General features: G+C 45.6%; 1 protein-coding gene across 1 annotated transcript; it reads right to left on the bottom strand.

Annotated features, from left to right (window-relative positions):
- Nucleotides 1–8,805: 8,805 nt before the first annotated feature.
- On the bottom strand, nucleotides 8,806–17,134 carry LOC308172274 (cysteine-rich secretory protein LCCL domain-containing 1-like; the record flags this gene model as incomplete). The annotated part of the gene is made up of 14 exons (XM_080550785.1): nucleotides 8,806–8,857; nucleotides 9,428–9,561; nucleotides 9,754–9,823; nucleotides 10,096–10,168; nucleotides 10,431–10,474; nucleotides 10,740–10,870; nucleotides 11,224–11,290; nucleotides 11,621–11,681; nucleotides 12,078–12,239; nucleotides 12,643–12,743; nucleotides 13,034–13,149; nucleotides 13,656–13,788; nucleotides 13,964–14,082; nucleotides 16,874–17,134. 14 exons carry the CDS (start codon nucleotides 17,132–17,134, stop codon nucleotides 8,806–8,808), a joined length of 1,524 nt encoding a protein of 507 aa, XP_080406911.1.
- Between the last annotated feature and the right edge of the window lie 1,793 nt (nucleotides 17,135–18,927).

The following is an 18,927-nucleotide window of genomic DNA, read 5'->3' as shown; positions in this document are numbered from 1 at the left end:
AGTCGGGAGAAATACAAGTATTTTCCTTGATATATGCTATGGGGAGTGAAGCGGATAATATCTTCAAATCGTTCACGTTTACCGAAGCAAGTCATGAGAATAGTTACAACGTTGTGATGAAAAACTTTGATGAGTACTTTTTCCCAAGACGGAACGTTATCCACGAGCGCGCAGTCTTTTACCAGAGAGTGCAGCGGCATGGTGAGCAGGCAGAGACATTTATCAGAGCTCTTTATGACCTATCAGAACACTGTGAGTTCGGCCAAGTAAGGGATGAGAACATTCGGGACCGGATCGTAGTGGGGATTGTGGATAAGGAGCAGTCTCGTAAATTGCAGCTCATGTCAGGTCTCACTTTGGCGCTAACCATACAGTCTGTTCGGCAGTCGGAGACTGTTAACATGCACGTCAATGCACAGGAGGAGGCTAATGTAGCCACCGCAGCCGTACAAGAAGTGCGGGGAGCGCGAAATAAAAATCTAAAATGGCGGCGAAATGACCAGAGAGGAGGAAGAGCCGCGGAGCGTGGAGGGAAGTGCGGCCGGTGTGGGAAAACGGAGCACATTGACCCAGAGAGGTGCCCAGCTCGAAATACGACATGCAATAAATGCAACAGGACAGGACACTGGCAGAGCCAGTGCAAAACCAAAGCGGTGAGTGAAGTAACGGATGAGACAGATGAGCAGGAAGAATACTACATGGGATCAGTGAATGCAAAAACGAGTGTTGAGCAGTGGAATGTGCAGCTTCTCATTGGTGCAACATCAGTGAAGTTTAAAATTGATACAGGAGCTGATGCCAGTGTTATGTGTGAAGATACTTTTAACATGCTTATTCCAGAGAGGGAACTGAAACAGACCAGTGTATCACTCACCAGCCCAGGGGGTCAATTAGACTGTCAAGGACAATTCCAAGCTAGCACTACATACAAGAGCAAGTCATACTCGTTCCCAGTGTTCATCATCAGAGGACAGTCTGTCAACAACTTACTCAGCAGGTCCACAGCAGCAGAGATGGGCCTTGTGAAACGCATCGAGGAGGTCCATAGTGCCTTCGGTGAGCATGGCACACTCAAGACGGAGCCTGTGAAGATACAGCTCAAGGACAACGCCACTCCATATGCGGTGCACACAGCGCGCAGGGTCCCAATACCGCTGAGGCCCAAGGTCAGAGAGGAGCTACGCCGCATGGAGGAGAACGGTATCATAGAGGAGGTGACCGAGCCAACTGACTGGTGTGCCCCTATGGTGCCTGTGCTCAAGAAGAATGGAAAGGTGCGTATATGTGTTGATCTCAAGAAACTGAACGAACAGGTCAAGAGAGAGAGATTCATCCTACCTACACCAGAAGAGATCATTGCCGAGCTGAGTGGAGCAACGGTGTTCTCCAGCCTGGATGCAGCCTCGGGGTTCTTCCAGATACCTCTGCACAGCGAGAGTAGCCGGCTCACCACATTCATCACTCCATTCGCAAGGTACTGTTTCCGGCGCCTGCCGTTCGGAATAACGAGCGCCCCGGAGATATTCCAAAGGAAGATGACGGAGACACTCCAAGGCCTGCTAGGCGTCGCAGTCTATATGGACGATATAGTCGTGTACGGAAAGGACTTGAAAGAACATGATCTCCGTCTCCAGAAGGTCCTGGAGAGAGTCGAATCTTCTGGGCTCAAGCTCAACAAGGAGAAGTGTAAGCTAAGGCAGACACAGCTCAGCTTTCTGGGACAGGTGGTGCGGCCTGATCCAGCAAAAGTGCAAGCCATCCGGGAGCTCGCAGCACCAGAGAACGTGCATGAGCTCAAACGTGTCCTTGGCATGGTAAACTATCTCGGTAAATATGTGCCGAACCTGTCCACAGTGGGCCAGCCACTGTACGAGCTGCTCAAGTCCAAGACAGCCTGGACCTGGGGCCCAGCACAACACACAGTCTTTGAGAAGGTGAAAGAGCTCCTGATGACATCACCAGTATTGGTATTCTACGACGCCAACCGACCCACTGCAGTCTCAACTGATGCAAGCAGCTACGGGCTCGGCGGCGTGCTGCTGCAGCTCCATGGAAAGGATTGGAAGCCAGTCGCATACTGTTCCAGGAGGCTGACGGATGCGGAAACCAGATACGCTCAGATCGAGAAAGAATGTCTGGCGAGTGTCTGGGCCTGTGAGAGGTTTGAGAAATACCTCTACGGCCTCGAGACCTTCGATCTAGTGACCGACCACAAGCCCCTGGTCCCACTAATGAACAGTAAGGACTTGGACAACGTCCCACTAAGGTGCCAGAGACTTCTCATGCGGCTCATGCGCTTTAAGCCAGTAGCTAGTTATGCGCCTGGGAAGACCCTTGTAGTGGCAGACACACTGTCAAGGAGCCCTCTGAGCCACGCTGAGAACGGGAGAGACACACACTCTGAGGTGGAGTGTTACATCGCAGCTGTCATGGACAGTGTGCCAGCTAGCCCACGAAAGATGGACAGCATACGAGCAGCTACTGCGGCCGACGAGAGGCTGCAAACGGTGATCAGGTACATCAGGTCAGGATGGCCTGAGCACGCATACCAAGTACCAAGTGACATACGTGAGTACTTCGCTACACGAGATGAACTTTCAGAGTACGACAGGCTCGTCGTCAGAGGAAGCCGCATAGTGATACCAGCGACAATGAGACATCCTCGATAGAATCCACGATGGACATCAAGGACTCTCAAAGTGTAGGGACAGGGCGAACGCCTCGGTCTGGTGGCCCGGCATTTCCACACAGCTCAAGAACATTGTCTATTCGTGTCAGTCCTGTTGTGAGTTGAGAAGAGCACAGCAGAAGGAGCCGTTGATATCTACTCCGCTCCCCGACAGACCATGGCAGCGTATAGCTCTAGACCTCTGTGAGCACAACAAGCAGAACTACCTAGTCATCTCAGACTACTACTCAAGGTATATTGAGATACTGCACATGACGACGACAACCAGTACTCAAGTTGCTTTGAAGCTCAAAGGAACATGCGCCCGCTACGGCATCCCAGATGTGGTTGTCAGCGACAATGAACCTCAATTCTCGAGCGCTGAGTTTCGAAACCTGGCACGTAAGCTCGACTTCGAACACATTACTTCGAGCCCACACAACGCACAGGGGAACGGTCATGCAGAAAGGGCGGTCCAGGTTGCTAAGCGAATCCTGAAACAGAAAGACCCTCTCATCGCACTCATGTGCTACAGGTCGACGCCCTGCAGTACAACGGGGGCCAGCCCAGCTGAACTTCTAATGGGCCGGAAGATCCGGACGACTCTACCGACCATCGAGGGGAACCTGCAACCCTCATGGCCTGACAAACAGCAGATCAAGCAGAAGGACGAGGCTGAAAAGAGGAAGCAAGCCTTCTACTACAACCGACGACATGGGGCGAGACCCCTACCTCCACTACAGCCTGGTGGTAAGGTCCTCACCAAACTGGACCACCAGAAAACCTGGACAGCTCCTGCAGTCGTGACCAGCGAGAGTGTCACGCCACGCTCTTATCTCATCGAGACACAGCAGGGGGTGTCACACCGCCGCAACCGACGCCACCTCCAGGCAGTTCCTGCTCCACAGCCAGCTGGGGACACAGCACCTACCTCACCTGTTCGTGAGGACACCAGTCAGGAGCCAGGTAACGCCAGTATCAGCATACCTGCTGGTGCCGAAGGACTGTCGCAGACCAGGTCTGGGCGGATCTCCAGACCGGTTGTCAGACTGGACTTGTGAGTTGACAAGTCCTCTCATGACTTTCTTTTTTTGGGGGGGGGGAGGTGAAGGGAAAAGAGTTTCTGGTGGTAAAACCACAATACTGAATGTCAAAAGAGTTCCAGAATGTGAACCGTTCATTTGATAATTATTTTGTTAATCCAAATGTTGATTGATATTATTGTGTATTATCGTTTATTGATTGCTATAGAATAACATTGTTTTACATAATGTTCATCTGTTGTTTACTTCAAGGAAAGAAACGAAAAGGGGGAGATGTCATAGTATTGACGTGACTACAATACATAATCTATGCACGACACCGACGTAAACAGATATGCTTGAGTTACGACAGTAGAGGGTATATAAGTGATGCTACTGTGTCTGTATGCCATGTGACTGTGAGCCGGGAGTATTGAATATATAAAGTTAACGAACCCTTGAGTTGAGTCCTCCGTGATTTATTACATGCCATACATTTGAATATATGCAATTACCCTTTTGTATTCCATAGTCTTTGACCCTAGAAACTCAAGACACTGCTGAGTCACACCATTGCATTGTTCACTCTAGGCCTAGGGCCATCACTCCTCACCTTTGTTATACAGTAAGGAAGGGAGGGCCAGATTCCCCAAATGCAATGTCCTGGATTCTAAATGGTAGAGGACCTGCATTTTACTGCCACTGAATAATAACGCGTCCATTGAAATATTGCGCTCCGTGCCAGATAGTGCTACCACTGTGCCAGATAGTGCTACCAATGTGTTAACGTTTCTTTGTCTCAAGTGGGGTCATGGAATCGTGCATATGTTATTCATATCTTGCTGTAAGTTCTATGGTATCCCACTTGAAGTTGTAGGTAAATGTTCCATTGGTTTATTATATGGTAATTTAGTAATTATATTATGAAGCTACTCTTCCGATTAATGAGACAGCAGAAAATATATTTTAATAAGTAAAATGCATAGTTTAATATTATCAGTATGTATAGCATAATGATATTGCTGGCTGCTCTGTAGCCTCTTTTCTAAATAGGACATGTTCATCAGTCTTCACATAGATACAATAGATATCTATAGTCCTTCCTTAAACATTTTAACTCCAGCTTTCTGGGCAGTTCGGCCTTTTGGCACTTTATTTTGTATGATGGCAGTCACACATGGACAAGTGGCAGTCAGTGTGTTTGTATGTTAGAGACGAGTAAGAAAGATGTAGGCTAGGCCTAATTTATTGTTTGTTTCATTGTTCACAACCAGCAACAACAAAGTGAATGAATGGTATTTTTGGTATTTTTTTAGTATTTTTTTAGTATTTTTTGTTTTGGTATTTTTGGTATTTTTGGTATTGTATGGTATTTTTTCTTCAGTTAACACATATATCGTGATGTATCTGATGACTTGTCTTACAATGTATAGAATATGGCATTGCTATATCGTGATACCATCGGTATCGGGGCGCAAAATATCATACGGTTATTGTATCGTGAGTTACCCACCCCTAATGTGAACTGTGACCCGGCATTAAACATGTGGCTCACCTGTACAGAGAGGGCACGGAGGGTGTAATTGGCCCTGTCTGAATACTCTGAAATAGTATTCATAATTTCACTGATCTGAAATGACTACTGATTGACAGGTTACATTTCTGCCACATTGCTTTTACCCGTCCATGCTACAAATAAGTTAATAGTTGGAACCAATTCTCATCTACTTTTAAATATAATGATTGATGTAATATAGCTAATGAACACTGTTTTTTAAGAAATGTGTGTTCTGTAGCGATTTACACACAATCAACAGGCAACGGATCTTAGTATGAAGTATGTTGTGAGAGAAATCTATGTGCCGCACAGCCGGCAACGGTCGGCAGGGCAAGTAAAAATGTAGATGGGGCAAGTAGATTTGAGTAGGAAAAAACCTTAATGTTGAACCCTGATGTACAGTATGTAGGTACCGCATGTATGTATGTATATGTATGTATGTATGTATGTAATGTGTATTTACAGTGTGTGTGTGTGTGTATTTACAGTGTGTGTGTGTGTGTGTGTGTATTTACAGTGTGTGTGTGTAAGTATGATCCTTGTGTGCGTTGGTGAGGGTCTGTGAGGGGTTATGATATTGTGGAACACTCCTCCTCTTTCTGCTGTGCTTTTGGCTCCAGAACCAGCAGACTCCTCTGCAACACTGGCCTGTGAATTTTGACAGAGTTCTGATGCATGCCTCTTCTCTCTGGAGAGCCCTGGCCGACCCACAGAGCTCAGCCAGGCAGTAGCCGAGTGTCTCTCTGCCCAGGTCTTCTCTTCTGCCTGGGAAGTGGAAAGGGTCGGCTGTGGCTCAGGAGGTAGAGCTGGCGTCTAATGATCGCAAGGTCGGTGGTTCAATCCCCGGCTCCTCCTGTCCACATGCCGAGGTGTCCTTGGGCAAGACACTGAACCCCAAATTGCTCCCAATGAGCGTGCTGGCGCCTTGCATGGTAGCTTGCATGGGTGAATGAGAGGCCTTGTAAAGTGCTTTGGAATAAGGCGCTATATAAGTGCAGTCCATTTACCATGTTCCCCCACCAATCCAAGCCACACTGGTCACTCCTCAAACTGGTCACACGCTGCTATGGTACTGTACATTTCAGGGGAGGCTGGTGGAGGTAGAAATCGGAGGACGGGCTCATTGTGATGCATGGAATGGAATGAGGAATGGTGTCAAACACGTAACCATGTACATCTACTGTACGGAAGCTCATCCACCAGCAATAGAATGTGCAAGAAAGATGACCATAGTCCGAGGGTGTGTTCTCACTAGAACATTTGCTTCACTTGGAATCGGAGTTTAGGATAAAATTCGCTTTGCTCTGTGTCGTTTGGAGCTGTGAGAACACGCATTCGAAGTCACTCCCGGAGCAAATAGCCGACGGATGCTCCGCTTGAAAAGGGTGGTTTCGCTCTGATTAGAAACGACGCATCGAGGCTGTCCATAGGAAAACAACAGCGCCTGTGTGTTGTTCTGGATAAAAGCGGGACGAACGGGCAAATGTTTTAATTTTTCTGACCAATCAACTACCACGTCTGTTGCTTCGATTGCGTATGTTACTTTGTTTACATAAAGGGCTGTGAGAACGCAAATCAGAGAAATAATTTATGCAACAATGTTGCAATCTCATCCACTTGCTCCGGGACATGATTCAGACTTTCATGTGAGAACATGACCTTAAGAAGAGGTAAATCCCTCTTTAGTTGTTTGCTCACCTTGTTTCTAGACAATACTGTAGTTTGCCTGACCTACAGTACAGTATGGTACAGTATCTCAATGTATTCTATGTGTACGTGTGTCGCTGTACTGTGCGCGCTTGTACCGTGTGTGTATGTGTTTAGCAGTTGGTGTGTGTGTGTGCGGCAAAATGTGTGCGTGTGTGTGTGCATGCATGCATGCATGTGTGTGTGTGTCTTTCTGTGTGTCTTTCTGTGTGTGCATGCGTGCATGTGTGTTTGTGTGTGTGTATGTGTGTGTGTGTGTGTGTATGTGTCTGTGTGTGTGTGTGCGTGTGTGTCTGTGTGTGTGTAGCTATGGGTGACTGACAGAGACCTTTCAGCTGAGGCCTGACCACATCTGTGCCAGGCTAGGAGGGGGAAATGCACCCTGGGTAGCAAGATTGAGATCAGCACACACACACACAAAGTCACTCTTTGTCTGCCCAGCTCACCTACAGTAGCCCCTAACCCAGCACACAGCAGCCCAGCACACGGCCAAGCACACAGTGGACCTGGAGTACTTTAACATAAGGCTTTGCTCAGCACTCATTCTCCAGAGCTCCTGGAAACGATCTGGAACTTTCTGTGAAACTCAGCGGTTGTTGAGATGTTGTTGAATGTGAGTCTTCCTGAGGACCGGTGGAGTTGTGTAATATATCCACATATCAATATATCTGTCAGTTTAGTGTTGTTGTTGTTGTTTTTTTGGGGGGGGGGTTGTAGAAAATAAAGGTGGATACTGCTGCTGTACTTATGGCCTCTCTCGAACACAGTGAAGAACACAAAATGACAATATTGTAAAAAAAAAAAAAAAAAAAAAAAGGAATATTGGGTGTAAAGCATTCTCTTTACCATTCAAAGACAGCATATGGGTATTTTCCAGTACTTTAATGTTGACAGGACAAAGCCTTTCTAATGATGTGAGGTAGTGCTTTATAAACTACAAACACATGCTGGATTATCAACAGTAGAAACCAATGGAAAGGTCATTAAAGGTTCCATCACACAGCTAGGCTGTATGCTGGGTTATACACGTGTATGGAAGTGTTGACCAGGCATAGATTAATCCAACAAATGGACTGGAACATCTCTGTTGAAGATTGTGTTTGTTTGTTAGCGATATAAAGACAACTACCATTGATAAAGGTACATAAAGACAACTACCACTGGTAATGTAGTTGTCTTTATGAATGTAATAAATAATGCATTTTTAGATCGCCTCACCGTTTGTAAGTTCTAATTCTCTGAAGCCGTCCTGGCCAGCCAGGGTTGAACTGTTATACAGTACATCTATGAATAAAAGCTATCAAAACATCACCGTTAGCAGCAATATAAATGTATAAAATACTTAATACAAAATGATGCATACAAAACCAACAACCAATGATACAATTGTCAAATTCATCAAATGACATACTGTTGAATTCACATCCTTTAACATGCATGCACAAGCTTTGTTACATTGTTACTTTTTTTCGGTGCTGGTACAGACATCTATGAGTGATTCTGCTTGCATATTGAGTGTCAAGACGGTAATATAAAAAGCAACAGGCCATAATTGCATTTGAACATTCTATTTACAAAATGTTATATACAAAAAAAATATACACACAAACTTAAACGGATCTACATTTGAACAGTGTATCTTTACATATGACGTGAGTCACCAAAGAGAAGGGAACAGCCTTGAAAAGCTGTGGTGTAGCTTACTTTAGCTTGGTTTCGAGAGAAGCAAACCCAGTATTACTGGCTGTGAAATCACTGGATGTTTGTTTTTTCAGAGCGGTTGAAATGACTGGTTGTTAGCTAAATGACAAGTGCTGTTTTACATCCTCAGTGTCCTTGTAGAGGTGGATTCAAATGACTGCGAACACTCTGAAGGCTTTCCCCACCGTGGGATTCTGCAGTCTGGGAGGAGGAAGGAAGCAAAGACTCATGTTAGTCTGGATACAGCAGGGGGAGGCTGGTGGAGGTAGACATCGGAGGACGGGCTCATTGTAAATTCATGGAATGGAATCAAACACCGTTCTGTGCCTTACAATGAGCCCGTCCTTTGATTTCTGCCTCCACCAGCTTCCCTCTGTATTCTTATACAGTTTGACCAACGCAATCAAGAAGGAGAATCACAACCCTCACACCTTCCCCATATAGCCTACCTTTATTTTACTTTACTTTATTTTCTATAGAAAATAAGGTGTGTGTGACAGAAAGAGGGAGAGAGAGACAGACAGACAGACAGACAGACAGACAGAGAAACAGACAGAAAGAGAGAGAGGGAGAGAGAAACAGATAGAAAGAGAGAGAAACAGACAGAAAGAGAGAGAGACAGAGAGAAACAGATAGAAAGAGAGAGAGGGAGAAAGAGAGAGAGACACTATATTCCCCAGGGCAGCAGCGGCGACGCCACCCACTACTAGCATCAACCGACCCAAGGCCACACCCCTTCCTTCCCCCAGGCCACACCCCTTCCTTCCTTACGTCTCGGAGGTGAGGCCGTTCTGGTAGGTACCAGTGTACTGTCGCCTCCTGTCCACCGGCATCACGTCCAGGTAGCCTCCTGACTCACTCTGGATCACACCCGCGTGGATGGCGGCTCGACATATACTGGATTTCTACAAACAAAGAAAAGATTTGGGGATGGGGGGGGTGGGGGGGTCAAAAGTTATGTTATTTAGTGAGTTGAGCTTGACGGTTATTACATTTTACATTTTAGACATAGCAGACGCATTTTTCCAACTTACAACAAGTACATTTGTCTAAAGTAAATGAATCATTATTAAACACACTCAGGCTCAAGGACTTACATCTGAGTAATATTTTGTTCCAATGACTCTGGCTCGACTCTCATGTTGGCAGTTGCGTGGGCAATACAACCTGATGGGAGATCAATAATATCAATATTAAAACCTGTCCACTAATCATTTACATTTACAATTTTTGGCATTTAGCAGACGCCTTTACCCAAAGCTACAGCAAATACATTTGTCTAAGTAAGTGAATCATCTATCCATCAGTCATCATAAGGCCATTGGCAGTCAAAATGCTAGAAGAAGGAAGAATTAAGTTGTTGGTTTATTATTATTTATTTTTTTATCAACAACTTTTGGTCAACTTTGGTTCACGAGGAGCAGATGTCTGTTCTTTACCTTGGACAGTGGCGTACTGGTTTCTTAAAGGGACAGAACTTTGCAACGGTGGTCTCACAGGTGACCGCTTTTACTGTGGAGCAAAACACACCACACACTCTTGTCAAACAATACATTGGTTGCTAGAGTATTATAAGCCATTTAGCTGACACTTTTACTTTTACTGACTGTGACTTACATTGAACTGAGTGCAGCTGAGTACATACATTTTCACAAGCTAAGCATTGTTAGCACCATGCTCTCCCAAATGAGCCACAGAGGACCACATTACCATACTGATATATACTGTAGATATAGATATTGAATTAAAATAAACAACATGACTGTAGACATACCTGGTACAGTAGCTACTTTGAAGGAATTTGCACTTCTATTCATCCTGTGAATATAATAGCGTGAAAATGTGTGATTTGTTATTTTTAAAATGTATTTTTTAATACATAAAATACATAAAACATTAACAAAACAACACAGAGCAACCCTTCCCCTTCCCCTAACCCTGATTAAGAGTGTGTGTGATCAGCGGAGAGGGATTTGTTGTTTTAAGTTTCAGACCGAAACATACATAGCCTATAGAAACATACATATAGCATGTTCCAATAATATTTTGACATATTATGAGACAGAGTAAAAAGTGGACTCACCCAACAGACTGAACCCCATTCTTGGTTGACTTGCTGAAGTGTGGTTTTCTTCCTTGTCTCGTGACGTCCAGCCAACCCCCGTCGTCGTCTATGACGCCAGCGTGTAAACCTGCCCCACAGATACTGGATTGCTGGACATGAAAGAGAGAGTTGTCACAACAACTCCTTTAAGGGATATTACGCTTACAGTAGACTGCTAACCTCCGACTGCTAACCTTCCTTCAAGAAGGCATGTCATCCAAGACATTGAATGATATATATAAGCAAAATGGCCGAAGTTGCATTGTCATTCTACATCTAGATAGGTATCCTACAATGTGCGTAGTTGGAAATTGGTCAAAACTAATTCATTGAGGAAATACAATGATGTACAGTATAAAAATATATTAAATGATAATAAAAGATACAAAATAAAATAAAACAATCATTAAAACAAATATATAAGTGTGACTTAAATAACGATGCTGGAATCTTCCCTCCATACCATGTCGTAATAGCCCGACCCTATGACCTTCCCTGTGCTGTAGAGGCAACCTGGAGGACACTCGTACCTGGAAGACAGAAACAGGGGTTACTCAAGGGTTGGCTACACTCTGAACACAAGTCTCCCAGTGGGAGAACCCTTTGAAGAACCTTTATGGGTTCCATTTAGAACCTCCCCTGGAAAGGGTGGAACCCAAAAGGGTTCTACATGGTTCTAGGTAGCACCTTTTTTTCCAAGTGTGTACCGTTGGAAAACTCAAAACTGTAAAAAGTATATGAGGCAGGAATGACATCATGATAATAATATGGCCCTCAGGGTTTACTTGTCAAGGACAAACAGGTGGTTGCGGTTCCAACATGCTGTCAGGGTCGCCTCCATGTTTGGAACAAGGACATACCTATTACAAGTGGTTCCTTTGCACCGATCACGCAACTTGGTTTCACAATCCACCTGCTGACCTGTAAGTGACAATGAGAAGAAACAGTACGTGATAATGGAATAACAGAATAAAATAGAATCTTTAAAGTGCAAGTCAAAAAGGGGGCATGTCAGTTGCAGAATAAAGCACTGTACAACACATATGGGGATGGTTTCCAGGACACAGAATAATCCTAATATCCTCCATATGTTTAGTACAAGCTTTGTTTGTTAGGTTATATCACACTTACCCAGACATCCATCTATTCATCCATCCATCCATCCGTCCACCCATTCACTCGTTCATTCATCCATCCATTCGTCCATCCATTTGTTAATCCATCCACCCATCCATCCACCCATCCATCCATCTATCCATCCCTCTAACAGACTTTATAAACCTAAGGTAATCAAAGCGGTGATGATGGTAAACGTACTCATCTGCAGCGTGCTGACCACCTCGTTCCTCTCCAGGTTCTCATTGGGCGATGGCGTCGGGGGCGGGTCTCTGGCCTGGGGCTCCTGGGCCCTCGGGGGCTCTGGTTCGATGTAGTTGCTCTCCTCCGTCTCGGGGGCGGGACGTCTCTCGACCCCACCGTCTGTAATGATGGCATGTTAGACACGGCTGCACCTGGGACCGTCATGTCCAGGGGAGGCTTGTTGAGGTAGAAATTGGAGGACCGGGCTCATTGTAATGTACAGAATGGATTCCGTTCCATGTGTTACAATGAGCCCATCCTCCGATTTCTACCTCTACTAGCCTCCCCTGGACATGACAGCTTGCACTAAAGCCGAGCTTTCAGATACCGTATCTGGGACAGTTCTGAAGAATATATAGTAATTGAATCGGGACAAAAAAACAAACAAACTGCGATGCACTTTGAGTTGGCACTTGCACAAAATGCACTTCATGATCATCATGAATCCGCTGGATCAACGAAGTTGCTCAACCAGTGAAAACTGATCATTTTTAAACCACCTCCTCTCCCCAAAGCAGATTACCTTTATAGCAGAGGTTGTCCCGACATCCTCCTCCGTAGCTGGGTGGACAGGCAGAGCAGGGGCTGCCATGTTTGTATGGGGCGTGCCCCCACCAGTTCCCCCTGGGCACACATGACATCATCATCATAGAACACACTTGACCCCTTGACCCTGTCCTTTCCCAGAACACTCTACACACTGTATTGGAACATCCCTGAGGCTGAGAAGGTCAGGTTACTGGCAAGGCCGGGTTACTGGCAAGCACTTGAGGGCGGAATCTTAACTCGAGATTATCTTTGTGTACAAAGTAATCAAGAGAGAGAGAGAGACAGAGACAAAGACAGAGACAGAGACAGAGAGAGTATGTTTGTGCACGAAGTAATCAAGAGGGAGGGAGAGCTTAGCCACTTACGGTGGTGAGTAGTTACAGACGAGGTAGACAGCCTTAGTCCAGATCATGCCCCAAACATTCATGTTGTAGCATACGTTGATAGCACAGCCAATACGACTACTGGTCGCCCACACCATCTATAGAGACAAACAAAGATGGCGTCCCTCAAACAGTGGTCCACACACCTTTCCTCATAAGTTAAGTTTTGTGATGATCGGGTCCTCCATTTTGTTTCACTGTCATTTCTATCATTCAAGTGTATTGTGTGGTGTTTGTCATGTTTTGAACTGTATTATTAATCCTGCCCAGGGACTGTAGATGAAACTGAGCTGTTTGGTTAAATCCAGCAGTACTGTGTCTACTATGTCCCAATTTACACTATGTTGTATAATATATGTTGTATATATGTTGTATAATTGTATGTACAGTACAGTATGTATGTATGTCAGGGGAGGCTGGTGGAGGTAGAAATCGGAGGACAGGTTTATTGTAAAGCATGGAATGGAATAAGAAATGGTATCATGAAAGCCCGTCCTCCGATTTCTACCTCCACCAGCCTCCCCTGGTGTATGTATGATGTATACATTGTATAAATAAAACATAAAATCAAATAAAATATACAATGATGAAATGCTTCCCTTACCTGTGTGTAGTGTGTGCAGACAGGTCCGGAGCACCTGAAGGGGCAGTGGGGGTTACACTCCTGGGGGTAGGGGTAACTGAAGTCTCTGACCTCATCATACCACGCCTGCACGTGGAATGTAGGTGGACGGTCCCTGAGGAGAGATGCAACCACACCAACTATCTATCAATCAATCAATCAATCAATCAATCAATGAAAGGATTCTACATGAAACCCAAAAGGGTTCTTCAAAGGGTTCTCCCACAGGGATGGCCGAAGGCCCGAAGAACTCTTTTTTTGTTGTATCCAGTCATCTGCATCATACAGACCTCCCCCAGTGGGCCCCCAGGTTCTGGCCGATTTGGGTCAGCATATGTGAGGGTCCGTGTTGCCACAGACATGTGTGGGCCCAGTGCTCAGAACTCCTCTCCAACTCGCTATCCCACACCTGGAACATACAACAGCAGATATATATCATATCTATGAGGAAAATATGTTATTATGAAAGTATCCTATTATATTATATCTTATTTTCTTTATTCTTTCCTATATTATGGTATGGTATGGTACGGTATGGTATGGAATGTTATGGTATACCTGTGATGTCCTAAAGTCAAAGATCATCACACCCCTTGGTTGCTGCTCCTGACTGAAAGTACTGTTTTACTGAAGAGACTAGAATGTTGCTCTCTTAAACCACGCTTAAACGCTTGATAAAAACCGTAAAAACCGGGGGAGGCTGGTGGAGGTCGAAATTGAAGGACGGGCTCATTGTAATGCATGGAATGAAATAAGTAATGGTATCATATCGACCTCCACCAGCCTCCACTGTGGAGACCCCCATTACTGTGCCTCCCAGAGAGTCACGGTAGGGGGTCTGATGGTGCAGTGCTCCCAGTAACACCGCCCAGTACTCCCAGTAACACCGCCCTCTGTGCGTCAACTCCATCTACCTCCCCGATAGGCATCTTAAAGTGGGTCGGCTGCAGTTGTTAAAAACCTGTAAACCATTCGTGCACCACTTGTTTCTGACAAAGGACGGCGCAGATACGTGACTTGAGGAATTCTAATGATTTCGTCAGGGTGCTGCAAGAATGTCCCCCAGAAGAATAGGGGCAGTGTGCTGCGTGGCCGTTCTGCGGTTTTACCACCGCGGCATAATCTCACACCAAGGTTCATTGAAAGATGCTAATGTGGACCGTTAGTCGACGGCCGCGGTGATACGGCTGTAATGTCTTCCAGATGCTTCCAGATCAGCGGCTAGAGGCTGGAGGGAGGTAGAAATTGGAGGACGGGGCTCATTATCACCCGTGGAACGGAATGGAGCAATGGTACCATGCCTCCATTGCATTCCATGTCTGATGCCATTCCCTATTCCGTTCCGTGCATTACAATGAGCCCATCCTCAGGTTTTTTTTTTTTTTTTACCTCCACCAGCCTCCCCTGTTCCAGATAGCCTTCATTTACCCTGCCCTCCCCCCCCCGCCCCCCCCCCCACCCCCCCCCCCCCCTGCTCTCATTTTAAGGGCTTTGGTCCCAGAGTTCAAGACGGATTCACACACTTACAGCAGCGATATTTGCACAGTAGTGATATTTGCACTGCACCACTTACAGTAAGCTTCAAGAAAAACGAGTGCAGTAGGAGTGCAGTGGGTGGGCATGCATGTCTGAAACAGGATCCAGAACAGGGTAAGATATCCATGTCAGGGGAGGCTGGTGGAGGTAGCCCGTCCTCCACCAGCCTCCACTGGCCTCCACCAGCCTCCCCCAGCATCGATACAGAGTAGGACACAGGTGTACTCTACGTGTCTGCTTCACATTTTATCAATGACAAATCATGATGATGGTGTTACAGCTAGGCCTATAATATCACATCTGTATCTCTGGTGCGCAAGTTAATAATAATAATAATAATTATTATTATTATTATTATTATTATTAAAACCTTTTGAATAATTTAAGCCTTTCTTCCCCTAAACCACTGCAACAATGTCCATACTAAAACAATGTCAGCTTTTACTCTTTAACCTTTCTCTGTGGTGTTTTATGTCAATAAGACACACACACACACACACACACACACACACTATCTGGGTCCAGTACATTGGTCCAGTACTGGGCCAGCTGTCATCTAAAATCCCTTTTAAAAATCATTTTAAAAAAGGAGCTGTGCTTCAAATGACGACGCTCTTCAACTGTTAAACAAAATGAAATCGGAGCCAAAATAGGCCCAGGTCTGTGTAGCCAAATTAAATGCACGAGAGAGCAAGTACAGGGTAATATTCCTAGATGTGAGTTTAAACGGTTGAGGCAGAGTGCAGAATAATACAGGGGGTGAGAGCTGGGTAGCTGGTCGCGGGCCAGCGGCTGGACGTGGGCCAGGGCAGGGAGGGCATAGCCTGCGGTTTGGCTGCAGAGGGAACACAGTGGCTTTATAACTGGGCTTTCGCTCGACGTAGGCTTGTGTTCAGCAGGGTTTTGATCTATCTGAGCAGTGTGTGTGTGTGTGTGTGTGTGTGTGTGTGTGTGTGTGTGTGCGGTGTGTGCGTGTGTGTGTGGGGGGGGGGGGGAGGGTGTGTGTGTGTGTGTGTCTCTGTGTGTCTCTGTATGTATGTGTGTCTGTGTGTATGTGTGTGTGTGTGGTGTGTGTGTGTGTGTGTCTGTGTGTATGTGTGTGTGTGTGTGTGTGTGTGTGTGTGTGTGTGTGCGTGTGTGTGTGTGCGCTCCCATAGCTTGGTGTGAAACCCCCATGGCTTGGCTTGACTTTGCCGATGTACTGGACCTCGTGAATGGTTGAGAGTGTTTGAAAGGCTTCCAGACTGTCAATCCTGGACTCTCTCAGCAAGTATCACACATTGCATCAAGATAATATCTTAGGATACAGCAAACACACCAAACACTATAGAGCATGAGATTGTTGTACTACTGTTCAGCGCCTCCAACATTGTTTAGTGTAAACAAGTATTTTACACTGTTCATTCTAGAATTACTGCAGCATCCTAGAATCATACCCTCCTAGAGCTAGACTCTAAGATAGCCACCCGGGAAGCGTGTCCCTGTCCTGGATAATCCCAGGATAACCTGTCATGGACACACAGTATGAGGCACACAGATCCCATAGGAGTAGAAATCATGTGTGATACCACTCCTCATTCCGCTCTATGCATTACAATGAGCCCATCCTCTGATCTCTACCTCCACTAACCTCCACTGCTCTGTACTGTAGGTAATCTCCTTACCATATACTCCATATTGGAAGCCTGCGGGTAGACCTGTCCTCTGAGCTGGTTGTGCAGGTCCAGGATGAGGTGCATGTCCCCCTCTGTGATGGCTCTCTTGCCCCTCTGTTTGGAGACCCACCACTGGTCATCTTTGTCTTTGTATCTGTCCAGTATGGACTCCAGGTGGGTAGAGTTGGGGATGACGACCATGGAGAGGACCGTCTGGGTTAAACACAGCAACCAAAGCCCTCTCAGACAGTCCTGGGGTACACACTTCATCATCAGGGTCTACCCTCTCAGTGTACCTCTGGGGTTCACTCTCCAACACAACTATCTGAAGGGCTTGCTCTAGGCTAGAAGCAAGAAAAGAAGAGAGAATATTATGGTTATTAGCAAGGTATTATTGGTAAGGTATCATCGGTGAGGGATTTTTAAGGCCATTCAATATCAATTGTTAATTGATGAGACTTAATTTCAAATCTTACTTAATTGTATGATAGTGCTAATTGACTTAATCACTATCGTTGCATAAAGACTCTGCAATATAACTATGGTCACTTGTGCCTCTGCATGATCATGAAACACTGTGATGTCAATTATAGGGCAAATAAAATGTATCTTATATAGCATTTCTGATTCAGCAAATAGGATTATTTATTAATTAAGCAAATCTATTTTGACAATAATTGAACTTGTCACACCCACATGTCATATTTCATGATCATAACTGTAGCGTGTGAAATCCTCAAACAGTATTCAAAATGAAAATCAAAAACACTTACCTTACCTTTCACCAAAACTTGATTCAGGTCACCCACCTATCCACGGGAGGCAATGCCCAGGTCCAAAAGATGTGTTGCTGCAGAAATGTGAATATCTGAAGACAATCAGTTCAGGAAAAGATCCGAAATGTTCTAAAAGCTTAGAATGCTTCAATATTGTACATCCGAGAACGGAAGGAATAGAAAGAGTTACCTGCAGAATCGTTCAGGTCATACAGTTCGAGTGCGCGAGCGCTGCTTTCGTTTATATGCCAAATGTGGGTTTAGCGATGCGTAACGCGGCAGACCACGCCCCCCGTGCCCCCCGTGCAGACCACGCCCCCCGTGCTCCTGAATCTCCAGCCCCTCAAGTTGAACTATTTATGAGGACTGAAGCCAGGTCCCTCTTTATGTGACGTGAGGGTAAACGTGTTGGTTTATTAAGAGAGCCCACTCATATGTAAATTAGACATGCAGGCCTACTTCTGGAAATAGCTCATGGGGAGGGTGTGTGCGTGTGTGTGTGTGTGTGTGTGTGTGTGTGTGTGTGTGTGTGTGTGTGTGTGTGTGTGTGTGTGTGTGTGTGTGTGTGCGTGTGTGTGTGTGTGTGTGTGTGTGTGTGTGCGTGCGTGCGTGCGTGCGTGTGTGTGTGTGTGTGTGTGTGTGTGTGTGTGTGTGTGAGAGAGAGAGAGAGAGAGAGAGAGAGAGAGTGTGTGTTTGTGTTAATTACCTTGTAATTAATCCTGCCAATGAGCATTGCATGTGTTAACTAAAACAAAACTCTATACCTGACACACACACACACACACACACACACACACACACACACACACACACGCACACACACACACACACACACACTTTCTCTCTCTCTCTCTCTCAATCTCATCTCTCTCTCTCTCTCTCTCTCTCTCTGCCCTGTGTTGAGAGTGAATTCTACAGTCAATGAGGGCATGCAAATGTAAGTCATGCTGACTCTACTGTAATCCTGCCTCATCTAGTAAGATGTCTAGCCAAATCATTCCACAAGACCAAAACACATCAGCTCAGGTGGAAATAATAATCAGTGCATGATGCTGCACAAGGGAGAGCTTCAACAAGCTGCTGTGCAATTCAAGCTTTGCCAGTCTGCCATACAGTGGTTGCTTCCATAGCACTGCAGTAAAACTAGTGGCTTAAACAAGCAAATTAATTTACAGTGCCCCAGGCAATAGGTAGTGTAAGCTCTACCTACCGAGGGGGGCTAAAGCAGCAATACCTCTTAGGCCAACAAATACACAGGAATGTATTCAAATATGACTGTATCGAGCC

The sequence above is a fragment of the Nansenia antarctica genome (assembly GCF_963989245.1).
Source record: "Nansenia antarctica genome assembly, contig: SUPER_16_unloc_1, whole genome shotgun sequence".
Taxonomy (NCBI): Eukaryota; Metazoa; Chordata; class Actinopteri; order Argentiniformes; family Microstomatidae; genus Nansenia; species Nansenia antarctica.
Note: the sequence above shows the minus strand (reverse complement) of the source record. Positions and strands in the feature narration are given on the sequence as shown.